Source organism: Heloderma suspectum, chromosome 6, assembly GCF_057233095.1.
Source record: "Heloderma suspectum isolate Gila_16-S chromosome 6, 16-S_ref, whole genome shotgun sequence".
In the NCBI taxonomy this organism is placed as follows: domain Eukaryota; kingdom Metazoa; phylum Chordata; class Lepidosauria; order Squamata; family Helodermatidae; genus Heloderma; species Heloderma suspectum.
This window is the reverse complement of record NC_139463.1, coordinates 49661128-49684776: the sequence shown is the minus strand read 5'-3', so window position 1 is coordinate 49684776 and position 23649 is coordinate 49661128. Positions and strand designations below refer to the sequence as shown.

General features: G+C 53.7%; 2 protein-coding genes across 4 annotated transcripts in view; one reads left to right on the top strand and one right to left on the bottom strand.

Annotated features, from left to right (window-relative positions):
- The first annotated feature begins 1947 nt into the window (after positions 1 to 1947).
- On the top strand, positions 1948 to 17702 carry SFTPB (surfactant protein B). Of its 2 annotated transcripts, none has more exons than XR_014784030.1 (11): positions 1948 to 2008; positions 5763 to 5896; positions 6132 to 6203; positions 10268 to 10393; positions 10741 to 10890; positions 11621 to 11710; positions 12807 to 12987; positions 13912 to 14072; positions 15486 to 15819; positions 16236 to 16343; positions 16639 to 16973. XR_014784030.1 is itself a non-coding variant. In XM_084807138.1 (11 exons), exons 1-11 carry the CDS (start codon positions 1966 to 1968, stop codon positions 16672 to 16674), a joined length of 1182 nt encoding a protein of 393 aa, XP_084663264.1. In that variant the 5' UTR covers positions 1948 to 1965; the 3' UTR covers positions 16675 to 17702. The 2 variants fall into 2 exon arrangements, 1 of the variants encoding a protein (XP_084663264.1); XM_084807138.1 differs by having other exon boundaries at positions 15486 to 15566; positions 16639 to 17702.
- The window catches only part of USP39 (ubiquitin specific peptidase 39), a 25320-nt gene continuing 19366 nt past the window's right edge, over positions 17696 to 23649 (bottom strand). Inside the window, exons 8-13 of one of the 2 annotated variants that reach the window (XM_084807134.1) lie at positions 22197 to 22264; positions 21633 to 21821; positions 20874 to 21016; positions 18991 to 19126; positions 18525 to 18611; positions 17696 to 18160 (exon numbers count right to left, since the gene is read on the bottom strand). In XM_084807134.1, the coding sequence (XP_084663260.1) occupies positions 18110 to 18160; positions 18525 to 18611; positions 18991 to 19126; positions 20874 to 21016; positions 21633 to 21821; positions 22197 to 22264 (674 nt within the window). In that variant the 3' untranslated portion in view covers positions 17696 to 18109. Of the gene's footprint in view, positions 18161 to 18377; positions 18612 to 18990; positions 19127 to 20873; positions 21017 to 21632; positions 21822 to 22196; positions 22265 to 23649 lie in introns of those variants that run through there. The other variant, XM_084807133.1, reaches the window with a different exon arrangement.

The window sequence follows — 23649 nt, the reverse complement described above, 5'->3', positions numbered from 1 at the left end:
CAAAGCTATTGTCAAAAAATCAGTGGCTGGGTGGGGCAAAATTGGTTCCTGGACCCCCAGAAATTCCCACCCCTGATATAAAGATATTGAATAAATTAAATAAATAAATGCATAAATAAAATAGGTGAACACACAGAACTTTAAAAGCCTGCTCAGGGGCAGGGGGGAATTTAAGTCTCTGACTGGCACTAAAAGATAACAGTAGATGTGATGCAAGCTTTCCTGAGGGAGTTCCTGTAAGTGGGGTGCCACCATGGAAAAGGCCCCCTCCTCAGTTACCACCCACCTCACCTCAGGTAGTGGGGTCACCCAGCAGAGGGCCTTGGGCAGGTGATTGTGGGAAGAGGCATTCCTTCACATAATCAGGTCCTGGGTACCATGGCTCAGTGGGAGGGACCACAACTCGGAAGTTGCAGCGAGTGCAAAATGCAGCAGCTAGACTGTTGACTAGAACAGCATACAAGGATCATATAAGACCAGTTTTAAAAGAATTGCACTGGCTGTCAATATGCTTCCAGTTGGAATTCAAGGTCCCGGTGATTACATTAAAGCCCTAAGCAGCTTGGGACCTCAATATTTGCAGGAGCCCCGCCTGCCCGAGGACTGAGATCTGCTGGATGGGCCCTCCTCTGCATCTCACCAGTGCGAGACATACACTATGGTGGGATGTGGGAGAGGGCCTTCTCTGCTGTGGCACCCTGGTTGTGGAATGCCCTCCCATTGGAGGCCCAATTGGCGCAGACGTTGGTTTCATTTCAGCACCAAGTTAAAACATGGCTTTTCACCAAAGCCTGTGAGGGCTAAATGCATTCCTTAAAGCAGCACGCTCTCTTAACTGTGTTGTTGTTTTAGATTTTCTCATTGATATCAGCTTGTTTAATGGTTTAATATGCTTTTAGCTGTTTAAATTATTTATTGTTTTATACTGTTTAAATTGATTTTATCACATGCTTAATGATGTAGGGCAGGATACAAATATTTTAAATAAATAATAGGCGGAGTGAAGTGGCTGGCCCAGGCAGCAGGCACTGGGTGCAGCCAGCCATAGCAAGGTGCTGGAGGACAGAGCTGGATGTGCCACCTGGCTCGCCCTGCCACCCCCACCCCCCCGCAAGGCTGCCCGCTGCCTTCAGGTGTCATGCAGGAGGCTGCCCCTGAACCAGTGTTGAAGTCAGCTTCAAATGCCGGTTTGGCTGGCTCCTGTATGTGGAATAGTGAGGGGAGCCATCCTGTCCTTCACCTCAGACAGCAAAAGGTCTTGGGCCAGCCCCGACTTTGTTGGCGACACACACACAGGCACAGGCACTCTTCCTGAGACAGGGAGCCCAAGGCTGCCATCTCCGCCTGAGGCAAGGGAGCAGCACTGCAAGGCGGAGCTGCAAGAAGAGAGCACGTTGGGTTCGGAATAATCTCCAGACTGGACTGCAGGAGACGGCAGAGGCCATTGTATGCGACCACCACATAAAGCCTGTGTGGCAAAGTCCTGTTATGAAAATAAACAATGGGTGGTTCAATCTCTCCTGGGGGTGGTTGGAAGGGATGGAAATTCTCTACAGAGTGAACAAACACGCTTTCCAGGCTAACCAGCTAGTATGGAGGCACCTAAAGAGAAGGCTGTGGGGTGGAGGGCTGAAATGGCTGCAGGGCTGGACCGTCAATTGGAACTCGGGACTGGGCCCCAGCCAAGTCAGAACTGCACCGTCATGCCACGCCACAGGTCGGGCTGTTGCCACACGCACCACGCTGCTCCCTGAAAGCCCCTGGCCTCCCCAAACCTGGCAGCCCAGCTGGAATGCCAGCAAAACTGAAGAGGCCAGGAGTAGGTGGCTTCTGATTGGGCGGGAGCTCGGAGGCCACTGTGTTTGGCCGGCCCGCTGCAGGCGCCTGTCCCAGGCAAGCCTCTCCCTCGTCTGCAGCACTATAAAAGGGGCACTGGCCAAGGTCTTTGCACATCAACATCTGACCATGTGGCACCTGCTTCTGCTCAGCCTGCTCTGTGGGGGCCCAGGTAAGCTCCGGGCATGGTGTGTGTGTGTGTGTGGGGGGGGGAATGAAGTGAGCTGGCTCCCTGCGCTCCAGGGCCTGGTCCCAATGGAATGTGGCTTGGGGCCTTGGCCATGCAGGCGAGGTGAAGACCGGGGTCCTTGGCTGTTTCCCCCCTTGTCCCCCCCTGCTTGGGTCTCCACTCACTGCCCCTCACTCCTTACCTGGTCATCGCTGAACATCCAATGATCCTAAATTCCAGGTCTGCGTCTGGTCATGAAATCTCAGCTTCTTTGTTGCTCTGGAGCTTTTAGGGCAGGAAATGGAGGCCCAGGCCATAACCAGCCAGCCAGAGGAGAGGGCAACAAGCCTGACTAGAGAGGAGGGGAGTGATGCCACCCATCTGTCCTGATCCAAAGAGACCTGCAGGGAGGCTGCTCCCATGTCAGACTAGCCACACGCCTAGGATTACAATGAGTGGGGGGTGGGAGGGAGGGTTTGTGCATTGCCACTTTTGCCACAGGAGTGAATGGCAACCTCGGGGGTGCCACTGAGGAGGGGCTCAACCTGCTCCCTGACAACCCCCAGGACGCCCACTGTGAAGAGTCAAGCCTGCTTCCATCTGGCCTTGGAAACACTAGAGAGCCAGCATGGTGCAATTGCTACATGTTGGAGAGGCCTGAGTTCAAATCCCCACTCAGCCACAAAGACCACTGGGTGAGCCTGAGCCAGTCGCCATCTCGGAATAACCTACCTCACAGGGCTGTCGAGAGAAGAAAAGGAGGGGAAGAGGCAATGGTGCTGCCCTGTGCTCCTCAGAGAGCGGGTGGGGTAAAAGTGGAATGGATGATAGAATGCAACAGGAAAAGGCCAGTCTGGGGGTGCCTGCTGCAGCCCCTTGGCTCCGAGAGGGGTCTGGGCAGGCAGTTGGTGGGCACAGTGCTGCTGCCTTCTCCAGCTGGGGCCAAGAGGGGGGACTCTGCTGGCGTACAGGGCCACTCTTGCCTGTCCTCCAAATACTGGACCAGCCTGAGCAAACACGACTGGGAACGTTCCCAGTCTTCTGAATGGTGCCCTGATGCTCCCTCCTCCTCAGTGTCAGTGTCATTCACAGCCCCATAGCCAAGGCCCTCGGGGTGGTTTGCAAAGATGGGAGGCGGGCGAGGGAAGCGGAGTGCGTGAACCACCCCCCGTTTCTTCAAGCGGCTCAGCTGCCTGTCACGGTGGAGAGGCTCTTGGCCTCGTGAAGTGCCGCGCGGGATGAAGACCAGACGGAGCTGGAGGGTTCTCAAGGCCTCCATGCTGCTGTTACGAATGCAGTTGCAGCGGTAGCCCCCCCCCCGCACCTGCCCTGAGTCCCACATGCAGCTGCGCCCCTGACGGGCAGCGCCGCATGCCCGGGCGCCCCTTCCCCGCACGCTGCCCTGCGTTCCCGCCGCGCTGCCTCCGCCTGCCCCTGTCTTGTGGTTGCCGCCAGTAACGCAGCGGCGCGCCAGCAGTTCCCCGACGCCGGCGCCAGGAGCAGCAGAGGCCGCGGGGCGCCCTCGCCGGGCGGGCCATCCCCGCTCCCGGGAAGGGCGAGGCGCCGCGCTGCCCTCTGCACGGAGCCTCCCGCGGGCTGCTCTTCGCGGGTGCGCGAGGCGCCTGTGCGAGGGCGAGCGCGGGGCCCTCCTCCCGCGCCTTTGCGGAGCTGGGCACAGCCGGGCGGGCGGGCGGGCTCGGCCGAGATGAAGGCCGGGCGCGGGGTCAGTCTCCCCACGCGAGGCCAGAGCGGGGCTGCTCGTGCCGGCCTGGCGCCGCCAGCTGCGCGAGGGCGGCTTCGCCCTCGAAGGGGCCGCGCCCGCCGAGGCCTTTCCGTTCCGCTGCAGCTGGGCCGCGCCCGCAGCGTGTGTCGGCAGCCCCGCTTGTGACTTTCCCCGTGCGGCGGGGGGCGCCGGCTCCAGCCCGCGACGGGCAGCTGCGTCGCGCGGAGCGGGGCACGCTTTCCGGGGGACGCGGCTGGCCGTCGCTCGGCTGGACTGCGGCGACATGCCCCGCCCCGCCTGCCGTCCTCTCCGCGGCGCCTCGCCTCTGCCCTGCACTCGGCCGCCCAGCTCCCACTGCTGGGCGCACGCGGGGCCCCGCGGAAGGCCGGCGCCCGCTTCGGCCAGCTTGGCCGTGCCGGTCTCGACGGATCCCTGCCCGTGGCCTCGCCCCAGCCGAAGGGCCGCGGCCGCAGCTGCCGCAGAGGAGCCGCCCTCCCGCGCCCCGCTTGCTGCCCGCCGGGCTGGAAGGGCCTCCCGCCCAGAACACCGCCAGGCTGCCGCCCCTCCGGCTTCCTTCAAAACCCACCTTTCCCTCGAGGCTTTGGCGCAGCCCTTCGGTTCCCGTGCCCTGCTGCGTGGGGGGGGGGGGCTTTTTCTGTTGAGGGCCCCGTTCCTTCGGGGGTAATCTGTGAGGGTCTGCATACAGCAGGGGGGTGAGGCCACACCCTTTTCTCTCTCATCCAAAATCCATTTTCCCCTTCCCCAAAATCATTACCCGCCCAATCCTCTGATTCATATTAATGTTTCCCCCCATTAATGAACTTGAGCATGCTCCGGGAGAGAGCGCAGGACAGGAAGGCCTGGCGTGCTCTGGTCCAGGGGTCACAAAGAGTCGGACACGACTTAGCGACTGAACAGCAACAACAACATCTCCCCATTAATATCCTACCCGGAAATCACCCCAAATCAGACTCCCCCCAAATCCTGAAGTGGGGTTGGTCTCTAGAGTAAGCTCATAACTTAGCCTGAGAACATGCAACTGAACAACCACCTATTGCTTCCCTGTTTACTACCCCTGCCTCTGCTTTTTCCCTCTGCATCAATTTTTAGATTGTAAGCTGCTTGGGGCAGGGAGCTGCCCTCTTATATTCTCTAAAGCTCCATGTGCCCTGATAGCACAATATGAATAAGAACAGAATAGTTACGATGCATTTTGCCAGTCGAGGGTGGCTGGTCCCCCCCTCCCCCGAAGCGGTAGTCCTCCACACTCCACCCCTGCGAAACACACACCCTAACCTGGTTTCATGAAAAGGAAGAATAAAATTAATCTAATTCATTTAGCCCATTTGTTTTCATTTTTCCATGATACTTGACTTTCTTATAGCCTTCATAAACTCATCTGTAAATCTATCACATAGGGCATTTATTTACTTTGGAAAGGTGCTCATAGGTAAAACCTTCTGATCTTAAAAACAGCTGTTCTAATTCAGTGCATACATTTCTGAGCTGAACAATTCACAGACACTAAAATACATGTAGACAAAGGCCTGGTGTCAGGGTTGCAGACATTTCTACATAGCAAGTTCTCCGCTGATGTCCTTAAAGCCTGACCTTGCGAGGAGGGCTGGTCATGGATGTCTTTTAGCCTCTTTGCCCCCATCTGCAGGGGCCGGGGGGAGAATCTCTCACTGGGCTGTTGGAAGGATTATACTCAGAGCTATTGTAGCATAGTGGTGAGAATGCAGGACCAGCCCAGGATGGGGAGATCCCGGGCTCAGTCCCCACTCAGGTATTCAGCTCACTGGGCGGCCATGGGCCAGTCACCCTCTCTCAGCCGTGGGGGGTGGGGAGTTGCCCTGTGCTCTTTGGAAAAAGGGCGGGCTAAAAATGTGGAGGACAGAGGAGGGTGTTGTGCCCTGCTGGCTGCTCTGGCCTATGTCCGAGGCGCTGGGCAATGCATGAGCCTTCAAGGGCACGTTCTGTCCATTTTGTAGTGCCACTGACTGGGTCCTGGTCTTCTCCTTCCCTTTCCAGCCCTGGCCAGAAAGATCTCTACTCAGAATGAATGCACCAAGGGTGCTGCGTACTGGTGCAATAACCTCATGACAGCCATCCGCTGTGGTGCCCTGGAACACTGCATGCAGGCTGGATGGGGCCGTGCCACCACGGTGGGTATCTGCCGTGCTCCCGCTCCCCCAGGATGCCACGGTTAAGTGGTCATTATGGCTAAGTGCAGGGGAAGAGGAGAGGCGTGGTGTGGCAGCATTGGGAAAAGCTGCAGCTGGACTGGCCCTGCTCCCTGCCCACCAGGGTGGGGCGTGGGATGGCTGTTGAGAGGCAGCCTGGGCCTCTGCTCTGGCAACGGCATTTGAGTTTGATGGACCAACTTATCTTTTCTTCCAGGAGGACACCTGTGCAGACTGCAAACAACTTGTCACCATCCTCATTCGCATGGCCAAGGAGTCGACCTTTAAGGTGATTAAGGCAGCCGAACAGACAGCCTGGGCGGGGAGAAAGAGGAGCAGGATGAGGCAGCAGCAGAGGACCTGCCTGCTCCAGACAGTGCAGCGGGCAGAACCAAGCCTGCCATGCGCCATCTGGAGGCATGTCTGTGTGGGAGGCTGCCTCTCCTGCTCCTCTCAACTCTCCCAGTGGTCAGAGGACAGGCGGTTCTTTTGTCATGTGGCAAAGAAAAGCAGCTTGTTCCTGGCTGTGGGAAGGTGGAAGCATGCATGAACAGTCCATCCCATGCTCTCTCAGTGAGGTAGATTAGCAGGAGGGAGGGGGGATTGGTCCCCAATCTGTTAGGCAGAGCCTGACCACCATTGGTCCCCTTGGCTACAGTCAAAGACAAAGGTGGATGCCACTGCCCTGTAATTCAGTGTTTCTAGTACACAGAGAATGTACAGTTCCTACCAAACTGGGGAGGGGGTGTCCAGAGTTGAGTTGGCAGGATGTCCTAATAGGCATGCCAGGCTCCTAACCAGTCCACAGTGGCCTCACCCCTCCCCCTCTGCAAGCTGCCCATCTAGAAAACGTTCTGTGGGTTCCAAACTACCTGGCCAGTTCCCTAACCAGGAAGGAAGGAAAGAAAGGGAAGTGTGCAAACACCATTCCCTTCAAATCTGACAGGAACATATGCAATATACCTCCCCTATGTATAATGATTCTAATTCCAGAATTTGGCTTTTTTATTGCACTTTTTAAAAATTCATTTCATTTCTATACCACCCAATAGCCAAGGCACTCTGGGCAGTTCATAAAAATTAAAACCCCAAAGTGCAGCATAAAACCATATAAAATATAAAAGCTTGAAACCACAATATAATAGTACAACCAGAATAAAACCCAGTAGCAATGCAGAGATTTAAAATACAGATTTAAAACACCAAAGCTAAAAGACTAGAAGCTACAGTGCTAAAATACTGGGAGAATAAAAAGGTTCCAGAGGGAGTACAACGTAGGTGCCAGAGGAAACTAGGGAGTTCATTCCACAGCCAGGGTGCCACAGCAGAAAAGGCCCTCTTCCCGGTAGCTACCCCCCTCACTTCCTTTGGCAGGGGCTCATGGAGAAAGACTGCTAAGAACCGAATCTTAGGGTCTGGGTAGGCACATATGGGAGGAGGCGATCCTTCAGATAACCTGGCCGCAAGCCATTAAGGGCTCTGAATGTTAATACCAGAACTTTGAATCCAGCCTGGAAATGGACTGGCAGCCAGTGCAGCTGCAAAAGTACTGGCATAATGTGATCTCATTGGCCAGTCCCTGTTCACAATCTTGCTGACCTATTTTGGACTAGCTCACATTTCTGGACCATTTTCAAAGGCAGCCCCACGTATAACGCATTGCAGTAATCCAGACAAGAGTTTATCAGAGCGTGGGTAATGTTGCTAGGCTATCCCTGTCCAGATAAGGGCATAGTTGGTATAGCAGCCTAAGCTGATAAAAAGTGCTCTGTGCCACTGAGTCCACCTGTGCCTCAAGGGACAGGTCTGGGACCAAGAGCACCCCCAAACTACGAACCTGATCCTTTAGGGGGGGCGCAACCCCCTCCAGAACAGGCTGCATATCACCTAGCTGGGCAGACGAACCACCCACTAACAGTACCTCCGTCTTGTCTGGATTGAGTTTCAGTTTATTGGCCCTCATCCAGACCATTACCGTGCCCAGGCACTGATTCAGAACAGCCACTGCCTCACCTGGGTTTGATGAGAAAGTCAGGTAGAACTGCACAGCCCACACCTCCGGATAACCTCCCCCAGCAGTTTCATATAGATGTTAAACAGCATGGGAGATAAAATGGAGCCCTGTGGAACCCCGTGGCACAATTGCCAAGGCACAGAGCAATAATCCCCCAGCACCACCTTCTGAAATCGGCCATCCAAGTAGGAGTGGAACCACTGCAGTGCAGTGCCTCCAACTCCCAACCCAGACAACCTATCCAGAAGGATACCATGGTCGATGGTATCGAAAGCCACTGAGAGGTCCAGGGGACTCAACGGGGTCGCATTTCCCCTGTCCCTCTCCCGGCAGAGGTCATCCCACAGGGCGACCAAAGCAGTTTCCATTCCAAAACCAGGCCTGAAGCCCGATTGAAATGGATCTAGATAATCCATTTCATTCGAGAGTGCCTGGAGTTTTCCTGCAAACCCCCCCCCCCCCCCTGCCAAGCACTTTGCCCAGGAAGGGGATGTTGGCCACCGGCCTATAGTTGTTAATGTCCTCCGGGTCCAGGTTAGTCTTTTTCAGGAGTGGTTTGATTACCGCCTCTTTTAAAGAGGCTGGCACCACTCCCTCTTTAAGGAGGAATTTACAACCTCCTGGACCCAGCCAGACATCCCCTCCCTGTTTGACGTGATAAGCCATGAAGGGTAAGGGTGGAGCACACAGGTGGTCGACCGGACTTGGCCAAGCACCTTGTCCGCATCCTCAGGCCTCAATAACTGAAACTTATCCAGTAAAACTGGACCAGACGGTGCTCTGGACGCCTCTACCAATGGAACTGCATTAATGGTGGTGTCCAATTCTTGACGAATCTGAGCGACTTTATCTTCAAAGTGCCGTGCGAACTCATCACGGTGTGCTGCCGAGGGTTCCACAGTCTCTGTTCCTGGCCCAGGACATAGCAGGCCGTGAACCACTTGGAAAAGCTGTGCTGGATGACACTGAGAAGATGCAATGCTGGTTGAAAAGAACTGTCTCTTTGCCACCCTCACCGCCACAGAGTAGGCTCGATAATGAGCTCTAACCTGTGTTCGGTCAGACTCCGCATGAGTTTTCTTCCACTTGCGTTCTAGCCGTCTCCCCTCTCACTTCATTGCCCTCAACTCAGGTGTATCTCAAGTTGCTGGCTGGGCCCTGCTCACTGGGAAAGGGCGCTTGGGTGTAATCATGTCAACTGCCCGAGTTATCTCTGCATTCCACAGAGTGACCTGGGCTTCAAGAGGAGCACCAGCCATGCCAGCAGGAAAATCCCACAGAGCCATCTGGAATCCATTGGCCTCCAGGGGCGGACCATTTTAATAGGTCCCCCACCCTTGCAGAGGGGAAAGGCTGCTAAGAGTCTAAACCTCAGTAGGAAGTGATCCAGCTATGACAAGGGGACAGATGTTAATTCCCCCACTTTCAGATCACCATCCTCCTGCCCAGTTGAGAAAACCAGATCAAGCGTGTGTCCTTTTACATGTGTTGGGCCGATGACGTGTTGGGACTGCCCCATGGTTGTCATGGCGGCCATGAAGTCCTGAGCTGCCCCAGATACAGCAGCCTTGGTATGGAAGTTGAGATCCCCCAGGACCATCATCCTGGGGGTCCTCAACACCAAGTCTGAGACCGCCTCTGTCAGCTCAGGCAGGGAGTCTGATGGGCAGTGGGGTGGGCGGTACACCAGCAGAATCCCTACTCTGTCCTGGGTACCCAACACAAGGTACAGACACTCAAGATCTGCACTCGAATGGGCAGGAAGCCTAAAGAGGGAGATTGAATTCCTGTAGACCACGGCAACCCCTCTCCCCAACGCTCGAGTCAGTGTTGGTGCTGCACTGAGGACCCAGGAGGGCACAGCTGGAAGAGAGTAACCCCTCCCAGTTCCCTCACCCTGGTCTCGGTAATACAATCTCAAGATCTTATTAGCTTACATTATTTACTTAATTGATACCCTGCACTTCAAATAATAAAAAAACACCCTTCCACAGTGGCTTACACAAGGTTCAACAAAACCTATCAACCTTTAAAACTACAGTAAAATAACTATTGATCAGCCCTCACTAATACTCTGTTTACAAGATATTACTGGATTAGTTGCATGAGTTTTAATTAATTAATCAGTGAGATCTGCATATATGTATTATGAATAAAACTATAGCCATGAAGACAAAAGGTTTTTAGATGATATAGGCAGATGTTGCGATCAGACTGACATCCCATAAGGCCTGCTGTGTGAATAGCCCCTGCTGGAGAGGCAGAGACTGGGAGAGTGGGCTGGGAAGCAGCCCCTGCCCTGCCCGGCCTCCCTGCTTCATGGTGACATTCCTGTGCAGACATCCATCCAGAAGTACTTGGAGCAGGAATGCACCGCCTTGCCAGTGCAGACGCTGGTGCCACAGTGCCAGACGCTGGTGGATACCTACTATGCCCTCTTCATCACCAGCCTAGAAGGGCAGCTGGTAAGTCCCCGCAGGAGCGGATGGCCCAGCCAGGCCCCATTCCCCCACCCTTGAGCAAACGAGGCAGAGGCAGCGGGAGGCTGCTCTTTCTCCAGGCCAGATGAGGGGTGGGGTTGGGGTCTCCATGGAGGGCAGCAGAGCAGCCAGCAGACACATCTGGCCCATCCCACCCAGAGGATCTCCAGTGCATCAACCCTCTTGCCCAGCAGCCATCCCTTTCAGTGGGGCTTGTGCAGGAGAACTTCCCTGGGGTCTGCGCCCCAGGGGCCAGGTCTATGACTGCCTCCCCTGGCCTCAGGGTAGGGCTGCCAGTGGCGGTTCATTTCTTGGGCCTTCCTGCCTTTCAGACTCCTGACACGGTCTGTGCCAAGCTGGGCCTCTGCCAGTCGGACCCGCTGGGAAGCAAGAACATCTTCGCCGTGCTGCTCCCCAAGGCGGAGCAGCTCCTCCAGCGCCTGCAGGGCCAGGCTCCCATCCTGCCCCCCAGCCACAGCCAGGTAAGGGCTCCCTCTCGACATCTGCTCCACTAGGGCAAAGGCGTCTGTGGTCACACAGGCCCTGAGGCAGCAGTCTAGGGTCCAGGCAGGCAGGCAGCTTTTCCTGCAGAAGATGATTCCAAGGACTTTTCCTGCCTGATACGCACCAGCTGCACAGGAACAGCTGCAGGGGAGCAATGCCCCTGCCTCGCAAGAAGAGGGAGGCAGGCGAGTGTGGGGAGCAGAGGAGGGGTCAAGAGCGGGAGGGGGGCAGGCAGAGCAGGCCTCAGAGTGGCTCCTGCCAGACCCTCCCACCCCCGGGCCATCAACCATCAGCTGCCCTGTGTGAGCTATTCCGAGGGAGGGAGGGAGGGAGGGGAGAATGACACCAGACTCCTGCTCCAGGTGGACTTTTCCTGCCCCCAGGGCCATCTTCCACCAAATGCCCTCTGGGAAGGGTCCTGATGGTTTATTTAGCTATTTATTTTAAACATTCTTAATATTGTGTATTGTGATGTCATTCTTTCTCTGTTACTTGTAAGCCACTTTGGTAGGATTTGCATCCTGAAAGGCAGCATATAAATCATACATACATACATACACAATACATACATACAGTGGTGGTGGCTCAGAACCTTTGTGGGGCACCACCCCTCCCCAGAAGAGGCCTGCCCTCATGTGGCTTTTAGGACTGATTTCTCGGGCAACGAGATGCTCCTTGCTCCACGCCCCTTGCTCTTGCTTTTCCTAGGTTAGCCCCAGGGAGGATCTGCCATTCCCACTGCCCATGTGTTGGCTCTGTAGGACCTTTGTGGGCAAGATTGAATCCGCCATCCCCAAGGTACAGTGTCTGTTCCACTGCTTCAGCTCCTGCATAAGTCGGTGTCTGCAATCTGGCGCAGAATTCAGCATCCCAAGACTTGTCTTAAGCTTTCTTTAAAAAGAAAAACACCCCACTTTCTACCCCTGCAGCATTACGCTTGTGAAGGTGAGTGCAATACCTAGCGACAGTTGAGGAGCTTCTAACTGCGGGAGGGGCAGAATAGACCGTCCAGGGGCTTGGGGCGGGGTGAGCACTCAAGCGAGGGCTTTGTCCTTTGCCCACAGGGAACAGAACTCATGTGAGACCCAGATGCTTTTCTTCCAGAGGCACATGGAGCAGAGGCTGGGCAGCCATCTGTCAGGGATGCTGCAGCCGCCTCCTGCATTGGCTCCTGCACTGCACCATCCTCCATGGTGCCAGGGGTTGGCGTGGAAGGCCTCCGAGGTCTAAACCTCTATGGTTCTCTGAAACTGGGGCACCGGAGGAGTGTGCAGGACAGCACACTTCCTCTCATGCTCTCTTATGGCAGCATAGCCTGAACTGGCATGGTGTGGGGAGAGGAGTGTCTTCCTCTTCTCTCCTAGCGGAGGGTCATCCTACGGAACTGATCTGCAGGACATTCCGGACACACAAAAGGAAGGACCTGGCCCATGGCGCATCTTGAGCCTATAGAATCTGCTGCCACAATGGGGGGCAATGGCCGTCGGCTTCGGCTGAGTTAGCGAGGGGATTAGACAAATGTGTGGCGGAGTGCGGGGGGATCTACCACGAGGTCCTAGTCACGATGGCGATACGCAGGTGGAGAGGCTGCATGCCCGTCACCAGGGAAGACTCCCCCGCATGCCCTGCCTGGGGGCTTCCTGCAGGCACCTGGCTGGCCACGGTAGGAAACCAGATGCAGGACAGGATGGGCCTGTAGTCTGATCCAGAGGAGCGCTTCTTATGGCTGCAGCAAATAGATGCAGTGAAGAAAAGCTTGCGTGCGCTCGGCCGCTTCTGCAGAACTGCGGTGCTCGGGATTCAGCACCCAAGTCACTTTCAGCCACGAGATCTTGACTGGCTGTGGATATCAGGCAGGCCTGTGATGCCCCCACTCCTGCCTGCTCTCTCCTAGGCTGCTATTGGCAAAGCCATTGCCCAGCTCTGCCGTGTTATGCCTGGAGCCATCGCTGGAATGTGCCAGTGTCTGATGGAGAAATACACCGTGATCATCGTGGACATGATTGTGGGCAAACTGGGGCCACGCCTGATCTGTGGGATGATGCTCATGTGTGCTGCTGAGAACTGTGGCCCAGGTAGAGCCTGACCCCGGAGAGCGCTTCCCACGCTGTTCCTGAGCCGGGCATGGGCCATGCCTGGCCAAGGGAACCTCCCCAAGACATGCCACGCTTCTCCTGTCGGCAGCTCCCGTGCAGACATTGAGCAGTGGTGGCAGCCACCACAAGCACTCCGTGGAGGCTGTGGTGGTGGGCCCAGGCAGCAGGGCCTGAAGGGGCTGGCCTGCTCCAGAGCTGAATGTCCTGTGTAAGCCTTGGGGTGGGCAGACCCAGGGTCTGACATGGCACTGTACACTTGCATTTCCAGTGCAGGAAGGCAACGCGCAAGTCTTGATTGGCGCTCCATACGTGTCCACATTTCCTCCGTTTCCTTTGGGTACCTGCAAGGAACCCTCCTCCCCAACTCCTGTGGTTGAGCCCTACTGGGATCAGCTAGTCTAGAGGGAGGAGGCAGTAGTTTACTGCACTCCAACAACCACAGGACATGCTTCCCACCCACGTCCTCCTCCGAGGGAGTCATGGGGCTGCAACTGGTAGGGAACTCCAAAAGTTCCTTCATCCCCACGTCCTTGGAACAAATTCCTCTGCTGGGGCAGAGGAGCAGCCGCAGGGCAGCAGCTCCTCCCCACCACAGGAGAGGTCCCTTCCCAGCCAGCCAGCCTTGCAGTGTGATTCTCATCTCCCTATCAGCTGGGACAGCAAAGAGTGGCTCAAAGGAGCTGAGGTTCCAAACAGCTGTAACAGGTTGGCTGCTTAGGCTGCAGCCCAGCCAGGGGAAGCTGGGAGGGGAAAGGTTGCCTGGGGCAGGGAGCTGTGAAGTTTCACACTGCACCGCAGACAGGCGAGTGTGGCGTGTGCCCCCCCCCCAGCCCCGGGGGTGCTGGGCTGCGTGTGCCTCACCCACTGCCCTGACCAGAGCCTTGTGCTTCTTCTCCCATGCAGAGATCCCTCCGGCTCTGTTCCCTGTCCCAGCCCCGGGTTGCCAGACCTGCCTCGCGATCACCAGCCAAGGGAAGGCAGCTCTCAAGGCAAACAGCACCAAGGCTGAAGTGGAGGCTGCCTTGCTCACAGCCTGCACCAGCACCTTTCTGGACTGGCAAGAGGCAAGTGCCCAAGGCCCGGGGGAAGAGCGGGCGCTGCAGTCTTAGTGACATCGGCCTTTCATCGAAGTTAACTATGTGCAGCTGTCCAAGCATGGCCTGATGGACTTTGGAAGGGGTGGGGCAGGAGGAGGGGGAGGGGGACCAGGGGGCCATGCAGCTCCAAGTCCTCAGTGTTCTCCACAGAGGGAGGGAAGAGCTCCAAGAAGGCATCACGTCCGTGCCACTGCTAAGGGGCAGCAAGAAAAGGGAGCTTGGTTTTCCTCACGGCCCGTCAAGCACCAACAGGATGCCTTCATAAAATTATTAACGTGCATCATGCTTTAGAGTTCCCTGTCTCAATGAGCATACAATCTATACATTGACAAGAGGGCAAACAGCAAAGGGGGGAAGAATATGCATTGTTTCAGATATACATACGTATTGTTTACAGGACTTTTATACCACTCCACAGCTAACAAGATTCCTTAGCAGTGGACAAAAAAATCAAAATACAGGATTAAAATATTTGAAACCAAATTATGCCAATAAAACTATGGCTGGTCAGTCAGGGAAGACTTCTTTAAATAAAAATGTTTTCAGCAGGTGCAGAAAACAAAACAGTGCCTCCCTGACATCAACAGGCAGGGAGTCCCACAGAGCAGGAGCCAATACATTGAGGGCTCTGCTCTGACGACTCCAAACAGACCATGGGCATAGGCTTACAGTAGGATGTGGAGGGGAAGGAGTTGGGCTCAAGGTGGGTTTTAAGGAGGGATGTGCAGGCAGCAAGAGAGGTGGCTCTGCACCTTATTCTGGGAGGCAGTCCCAAGCAGAAGAGGCAGCAAGGGGAAAAGGGCGGATTCACAGCTTTCCCAACACTTTCTTGGGAACTGCCCCCAAGTACATTACACAATATATGGGAAGGTGGTGGTGCTTTCTGTGTATAGTGGAAGGTGGGATGGATTGGGAAACCGCCATCCAAGGCTATACATACCTTACAGAGAGGTCCCTAGCATGTATTTAACCAGAGGCACTACTGGCTGTCTTTGGGACGGTACACCGCTAACACCCAAGAGGCTGCTAGTGACGAGGCAGATGAATGTCTGCCACCCAATATTGCAGCAAGCGTTACAGTGGCACTCAGGCTTTTTTGCTGTGCCGCTGGCTATTTGTCAAAGCAGACACAGCAGCAGCAATGTCAGATTCCCTTCCCTAAACAGAAAGTACCTGTAGGGGGAGGGATCGCTCTCACTTTCCACTTGTACCACCAACCCCTGCCAATGAGCACAAATAGATTTGTGCCGGCTACTTCACAAACACCTCTGATGTGCTGGTGGCCACGGCCCCACAGGGGGCCAGGGCGGCCATTTGCGATGCTCAGTCCCAGGGATCTGGCAGGTGATGCTTACATAATCTCTCCCTACCCCTTTGCAGTGCAAAAGCTTCATCAGCCAGCACCAGCCAAAGTTGTTCATGTTGCTCACAAAGCCTTGGAATGCCCAGACTACGTGCCAGGTATGAAGGGATTGTTCTTGACACATCACAGCCTCGAACTTCCTCCCACTATCTACAGGTCCTGGTTTCTTATTGTTGAGAGGCACAGGATGGTGAGTTTGGAATGCAGCCATAACTTTTCGAAATGCAGAAAGTTGACTCAGCTACTGGTGAGAAGGGCAATTGGCCAGACACGCGCATGCACACCATGAGGAACTTCCCCTGGGTAAAACTGTCGAGAGACTGTTGTACGTGACTCAAGCCAGTGCGGAAGGTATCTGGAACTTACTCCTTCAGTTGCCTTGGTGCAGCCCACCTTGTTTACTCCTACACTAACCAGATTTGTTACCACTTTCTGGAAGGTGATGGACAGAACCAAATTCATATATGGAAAGTTGTCTGATACAACCCCCCCAGATGAATTGTAAAGCAGTCTGTGCCAGAGGGGAAGAGGACCAGCTGAATGGAGGCTGCTGGAACTGCGGGGGGCAGGGGGGAGCTATTTTAACCATCTCAGAGTTCCTACCCCTTTGTCATGGAGGCTCCAGATTGATATACCTCTAGGTATTGTGAGAATCTGGTGCAGGAGGCTGCAGACTTCCTATCTGAACGGCGTCCACAAAAGGAAGTCAAGGGCATCAGCACTGGCTGCTCTTCCTGCTGTTTATGCCTCCCTGCTCTTTTTAACAGGAACTGGGTGCCTGCATGACAGAGGAGAAGCCTTTCCCAGAAGCCACAGCCTGCGCCCAGGGCCCCACTTACTGGTGCTCTAGCCTGAGAGCTGCTGAGCAGTGCAAGGTGAGAAGCCTCAAGTCGGCTGGTGCCATGGTAGCCGTGCTCCTTACCCTGTCTGGAAATGGTGCAAGAGGATGGGTTGGAGCGGCAATGGGGAGAAACAGGATCAGCCCTTGGGAGCACATGGAACCCGTTCCTCTCACTGTTTGTTTGACTGTTAAGCCAAGGCCCTTTGGCCCCAAAGCAGCAGAGACCCTCCAGGCACTAACCCTGCCTCCACATGCCATCGTTGGTCTTCGGGGGGCACGCGCCACCCTCCGGGGCTGGGATCTAACTTCTCCTCTCCATTATCTCCTAGGCTGTGCACCACTGCCAGGCTCATGTGTGGCTGTAGCCAAACAATAAGGATCTGGCTGCCTTTGGCTAAAGGGTCGCAGTCCTGCTACTCCTTCACCGGTTGCTGGGACTCTTCCTGCTGACTGTTGGGGATGAGTGCAAGACCTGAGGCAGCCTCCCCCAGCCTGGGGCCCTCCAGATGCTTTGAACCTCAATGGCCATCAGCCCCAGCCAGCTTGGTCAACATCAGGACTACTGGGAGTTGTAGTAAAAAACAGCTGGAGGGCTCCAGCGTGGTGCAGGCTGGTCTAAGGGATGAGAGGTGCTCACATCCTCAGCTATTAAAGTTAACCCCCAAATTGTGTTGTGCAGAGTCATTTCCTTGCATGAGCCAACACATACTTCGTGCTCATGGAATGTGACGTCACAAAAAACTAACAGAAGGAAACAAAGGCCAGGACACCTTTGTCACATTATCTTCTCTCCTGGGCTTGTCTGGTTTTAGAAACTGCATCTGTGCAGGCATTGCGCCTCCCCACGCCCCATCATTTTCCAACTAAAGACACTCCCAAGCTGCTGTCTGTCAAAATGGCGCCTTCAGGGTGGGGTGGGGTCTGGCTCAGGAGGAAAAGTGAAAGAGGGAGGAGGAAGGGGAGCCAACCCCTCCTCCCTGCACCCCACAGTCCCAATCCTAAGCTGAAGGGCACAGCTTTGGGAAATAAGGAAAATTCAAAGGCCACCCACGAGTGCAAAGGGCGGGAAAGATGCCATGGAAGCAAGACATGAGCAGGGAGGGAGGTTGCCCCACACCTGCGTGGATATCACTTGGGGGGGTGATCAAATGAGTTTTCAAGCATCTTCATTTCAAACCTCTCTAGTTAGCAACACAGTTCTTGAGTCACTTCTTCAGAATGATTTCTGAGGTGGGACGCCATAGTTGGCAGGCTCATGTGAGTTTCGCTCTTAGCAAAACTGCATCCAAATTAGGTGGAGCTCATCAAGTAGTCACTTATGTGTGGAATGCCTGCCCTGTGGCCAGCAAAAGGGTTGCTGCTGTTTTAAGAATGACAGACCATCTTAAAAAACCAAGCGCACACATTTAATGCAGACATGGAGCTCAAAGTGTCCAACAAAACACGTGGGAAAAGATCACAACAGCATGACATCTCTCACACCAAGGAGATTGGTTGAATTGACTTCTTCACCAGGTGGTGGTCAGCAATGCCCAGAAAAGTCTAGAAAAGACATGGGTGCCCTGCCATCTTGTAAGTTCTTCTCCAAGTGAGCACAGGCAAGACTCAAGGGGCGGCAAGTAGTCTGCATTTACCCAACTGGGCTGCATAAAGGACAAAACCAACAGCAGGAGGCTACAGGCCCACTGGACTGAAGAGCCGCAAATGACCCATGATTGGAGTTCCCTGCTTCCAGCAGAGGGGATGGGTGACCGCAGCATCCTGCCCTCTGTATCCTGAAGTGGCTCCCACTTCCACCTTTCAAGCCCCTTCCTGGTTAGTCTCTTCTTTGTTGTCTCGTCTTTTCCAGATCTGGAGAAATGAACAACGCGCCTATTAGTAGAGAACACCTGCTTTATCTTGCCTTTTTTGCTGTATGTGCAACGGCCCCATATTCATCAAAATGAATTATTCAAGTTACATCCATATTACTTTCAGCCTATTTCTGCAGTTTTATAGTTCATTCCAACAGCAAAATTTGCAAGGCTTGCACACGCAGAGGGCATCACCTGTAGGTATGCAGCTACTGTGTACCCTGGCATCCTCTCAAGCCAATGAGAGTTCCCTGGGCCTTCCCATGGCAAAGTGTCCCTACACAGGAGGAGGTTTTCAGCAGGGCTCACTCAGCTGAACTAGGGCGGCTCTGAAGGCCCCTGCTGACCAGCCCCTGACTCACCTGAATGTAAGCTTCAGAAAGCGTGATCATCTGGGGGAGAATGTCTGTCACTTGCAAATCTTGCAGCTCATACCACTTGCCTGTGCCCTGCCAGTCATGACAAAGAGGGAAAGCAACATCAGAAGACAGGCTAGCAAAGAGTTCAACATGGTGGTGCACACTTCGGCTAGGCTGTGGCTCCAATTTGGGCCCAATTCGGGCCCAATTCGCACTTTGCCACAAGGGCCAAGGGACAGCTAGGCCTGAAAAGCAACCGTGGGGCTCAGAAATTTCTAGGAAACACCAGGAAGAGAACAGCTTCAAAGAGCAGAGCGCGCGCGCGCACACACACACACACGCAACAGGCTGATGTAACAAGAAACAGGGCAACCCTTTGGAGAAGCCGGGAATTAGAAACACCTTGAATGTTACTCCTGATCACAGCAGGCAACAACAGCAGGTCTGGGCTGACCTACCAAGGACTTACGTGGTGCAATACATGAATCCTGTAGGCCCCTTCAGCAGGTTTCCCATCGTGCACTATGTTTGCGATGAGGTCATAGGTTGTGTTCTTATGCACAGCCTGTACTTCCTCAGACAGGTATTCCCGGAGATCCACATTCCTACAGCGAAAAAGGAGGCAAGTCAGAGGCTGTAAGACCACAGAGCGCCTGCAGCCTCCGTTCCAGAGAGCTGGGACCGATCAAGCTGCTTGATGGGGCTGAGCGCTCCACCCAAAGATCCCCTTCTTGGGCTTTTGCAGAGGATGGGCAGCAGCAGCAACTTGAGCGGTGGCGAGCACCTCTTGCAAAAGCCCAGTGCAAGGGCAAGGAATCGTCCAGAGGGGAGTTGTTGACAAGTCGGTAAGCCAAGCCAGATTTGAGGAGCCCTTTTCAAATGGAGCCCCTCTGCCTCCAGTCTCACATCCAGGCTCAAGAAGGCTTGTGTATTTGTGACTGCTGACTGCCAGGGTCAACTCAGATGCTGAAAAAAGCAAAGATGCCATTGCTCTCCTCTCTACAGACCCTAGAACAGGTGTGCTGAACCTCTTTCAGCCCAAGGCCAAATTCCATTTTGGAGAAGCTCTCAGGGGCCACATTCCAGTGGTGGGCAGGGTCATGGGCAAAAGGGGCAGGGTCAAACGGGACAGACCAAAATACAAAAACCCCAGCATACTTTAGCTTAATGCTCTCACTGCCAGTAACTACGTCTTTGGAAAAGCATGTCAACCTTTATGAACGGCAGGAAACTGCACAAAAGCAGGGAAACCAAACAACTCGCGGAATGGGAGTGGTCCGTGGGAAGGGGCATTGCTGGTGGGGAGCCCTGGAGGGCTGGACTGGTACCCTAGGAGGGCCAGATTTGGCCCCCCGGGCCTGAGGTTCTTCACCCCTGCCCTAGAGCCAGTCTCCATTTCTTAGTGCCAACATGGGCTGCACCAAAATGCTTAGAACCAGGAGACTAACAAAAAGGAATGTGCTGAAAGGCTTCTCTCTCCCCAAGATCCTCTCGAGCTCAGCTCTAGGGCTACAGCAGATACTCAAAAGTGCACAGCCAGAAGCCAACACTCTGCTAGTAACCACAGTCTCCTGTAGTCCCCTTGTCATAAGCTAATTTTTGAGGAGGACCACTTCAAGGCGGGAACAGAGGAGGTGGGCTAGCTGCCCCCACTTCCTGCCTCATCATTCTCTTGCCCCTAAATGGGAGAGCAGCTCCAGAAAGCGGAGAGGCAAGCTAGGATCCTTGGGGGACAGATTCACTACCTCTGAAGGCTGCTTCACATATTACTTCAAAAACGTAAACATAAGGTCAACAACAAGCCTTGTGTAATCTTAAAGACTAACACATTCATTCTGTCATAAGCTTTCATGGACACTGCCCAATTCATCAGATGCACCTGATGTTTCTATTTTTGCTGCAGCAGAACAACACTGCTACTGCTCTGGAAATTGTTTTAGTTGGATGTGTATTTTCATGTCAATCTCACTCCCAGAATTCAAAAGGGCCACGGCTCAGTGCTGGAGCACCTGCTTTAATCCCCGGCATCTCCAGGTAGGGCTGGAAAAGACTCCTGCCTGAATCCCTGGAGAGCCATTCCTGCCCGTCAGCGTTGATAATACTGAACTAGATGGACCACTGATCTGACTATTAGGCAGCTTCCTAGAAAAAGCCCAGAAGCCAGGAAGCCTTTGGGTGTGAAACCAACACGAAGCCAACACCCATCTAACTATCCAAACATGCCTTCAAAAGTAACATTGGACCCAAGGCACATGTCTACATTGCATCAGACTGAACCACAAGCCCATGAAGAATCCAGTCCAACCAGGCCCTGGGGCAGATATAGATCCCATGGAGAACAGTGGTACCTACGTGATGGGGAAGTTGACAATGGTAGGGTTCTTCTCCACGAAGAAATTGTTCTTGGTGAACCGCTTGATGCAGAAAATGAGGTAAGGTGGCAGCTTGGTGAGCTGGAAGCGCTTTAGGAAGTTCTCCTTGTAGGTCTTATATTCCTGAAGGAATATGACAGAAAGGATCATCTGGAGATACATTTTCACAGGGAAGTGAAGCCTAGTCAAGGGGGTCTTTGCCCATACTCTTGCACAAAGTGTATGTCCTGGCTTTCAAAGACTCTCCCTGCTCTGTTGGAGAAAGGCAGCCGCCCCTCCACCCCAGCAGAGAGAGATTGTGCCACTTCCAGCCTGCCCAACAGCTGTCGACAGGCTGGGAGGAGCGTGATCTACACAGGGAAGGTGGCACACAGGGTTTCTTTTTCCCCACTGCAACTGTGCATGTTTTGGCAGCTGAAAGGCATCCTGGGCACCCGCACAGGCTGCATGGAAGCCGCAGAGTGCCCACATGCCCACTAGCCCAAAGAACCAAGCAAGACATGTTTGGTCAGCATGGTGGCTTCTGCTTACTGCATCGTGAGATTTTGACCAAGCGTTCCCCTTTGGGTCGCCTTCCAAACCTGGGGATGGGGGGGTGGAGGGGGGAGAGTGCCAACAGCCAAACAGTGCAACGCTTGGAGTCATCAGCACATGGTTTTCAGTCCCGATCATGGGTTCCAGACACAATCCTTTCTTCGGGAGACAGGAAAAGCAGAGAGGGCAGAAGGGATGGCATTACCTTCTCCGTAATTCCATTGAACTTGGCCAGGATGTTGAAGAGCGGCACCTGTGGGATGATGAGCTGCTCCTTCTCATCTTTGTATAGGGGGGCAGTGGGGAGGTCCAGGGTCAGATACATGAAGGTGGATTCCACCATTTTCTCCTGATACTCATCGTTTTGGAGAAGCTGCTCCTTCTCCTCTGCTGGCTGAGAGAGGGTGATACAGTGAGCTGTATTGGCAAAGCAAAGCAGACCAGTGACAGAAACAGCAGGCCTTCCCATGGGCCACCTGTGGGGGTGGGGCGATGCTCATACAGCAGCGCTCCTGAACACAAGGCTTAACCAAGGGCTTCAGGAAGAGAGCAGACTGCCACCAGGGGGATCAGTGCTGGCAGTCTGTGCAGCCAAGTGCACAGACACAGGATTTGGCTTCCTGATGGTTTGCAGTGGTCTGTTGTCGCTACTTAAACTATGCGCTGCACTTTACTGCAGTGGGAGGCACAGCAGGCACCAAGACCCCGAGGCTCTTCCCAGTCCTCCTTCCCTTTGTAAGCAAGAATCCAACCCATGCCAAAAACTTACCAAATCAGGGTGCGGCAATTTCTTGGTGAAAATCCGCATGGAACCCTGGAAGACATCTGTCACAATGGCTGCAGACACGCACAGCAAAACAAAAAAGGTCACTATTCATTTGTAGACCAAAGAACTTCCTCAAGGGTGCTCGGCTCATGCTTTTATTTTAATAATCTGTATCCCAGATGATTTGAAAATAAAGTTTGTCTACGGCAACTCGCAGAGTAAAATAAATAATAAAACTACAGTATAAAACCAAAAAGTGTAAAAAATTTAAGAACACAGCATAAAACTGTTTATGAGCCAGCATAAAACAATGAAATCAATTTAAAAAAAGCCTTACAGAATAAAAAAAAGTTTTCAAATCTCATCTAAAAAGAGAAGGAGGGAGCCTCTTGGATCTTCTCAGGGAGGAGATTCCACAATTGCAGTGCCACCATCAAGAAGCTCCTATCCCTGGTAGCCACCAATAGACATTCAAATGGAGGCATGCCAGAGAGCAGGACCTCTGAAGCCCATCTTAAGGCTCAGGCAGTTTCACATGGGCAAAAGCCATCTAGGGCTTTAAAGTTAATGCCAGCAGTTCAATCTGTTAACAAATATAATTGGTGTATGATCAATGTAATACATACAGGCTGTCTAGCTTCAACCAGCATCTTGGCAGCTGCATTTTGAGCCAGTTGCTCTTTAAAGGCAGCCCCACATGGAGACCATTGCAGTAACTCATGCAGTTGCAACCAAGGCTAGGCCCACCTTCTCTAGGGTAGGGCTGCAGTTGGTGAACAAGCCAAGGCTGGTAAGAAGGCACTCGCAGCTGCCAACTCTACCTGAACACCCACAGATAAACAGCATACGGGGATCTTCAGGGAAAGATCATCCAAAACATGCTGCATACACATCTTGCTTGGTTTAGGCTTCTACCTATTTGCCCTCATCCACACCAGAACTGCCTCCAGACAGTTGGTCCAGGGTTTACACAATCTCCCTGGGTTTAGCAAAGGGAAACAAGATCCGTGTGATCAGCATATTGATGACACTTTAGCCCAAACCTCTGGATGACAGAGTCTGCGCTTCACTATCTTATGGTGGTTCTGGTCCTTTCTGGCAGTGTGTTCCAAAAAAGGGGTGCTGGGAGAATACTGTCCCGCCCATGGCCTTTGGCTTAAGAGCACCCCAGGGATCCTCTTTAACAGAGGAATCAACAGAATCACACTCTCTCTGCCCATCTCCCAAGTACTGATCATCTACTAGGGCATTTTCAGTCCAGAAACCAGGCTGGAATGGATTTAGGCAATTGGGGGCCATCCAGAACTACCTGGAGTTGAGATGCTACTCCCTGCTCCAACACCTTGCCCAAAAGTGGAAGGTTCAATATCAGGAAATAGTTGTCCATATCTACTAAGTCCTAAACCACTTAAGACCAGGATACCTCAAGGAAACTTTCTACACAGACTCACCATAT

What these genes read in the sequence shown, in the direction of transcription:
- SFTPB (XM_084807138.1), top strand. Translation starts at nt 1,966, where the DNA reads ATGTGGCACCTGCTTCTGCTCAGCCTGCTCTGTGGGGGCCCAG. An exon ending in TTGAATCCGCCATCCCCAAG is followed by an intron (nt 11,711 to 12,806) that starts GTACAGTGTCTG and finishes GCTCTCTCCTAG; the next exon opens with GCTGCTATTGGCAAAGCCAT. An exon ending in GAGCTGCTGAGCAGTGCAAG is followed by an intron (nt 16,344 to 16,638) that starts GTGAGAAGCCTC and finishes ATTATCTCCTAG; the next exon opens with GCTGTGCACCACTGCCAGGC.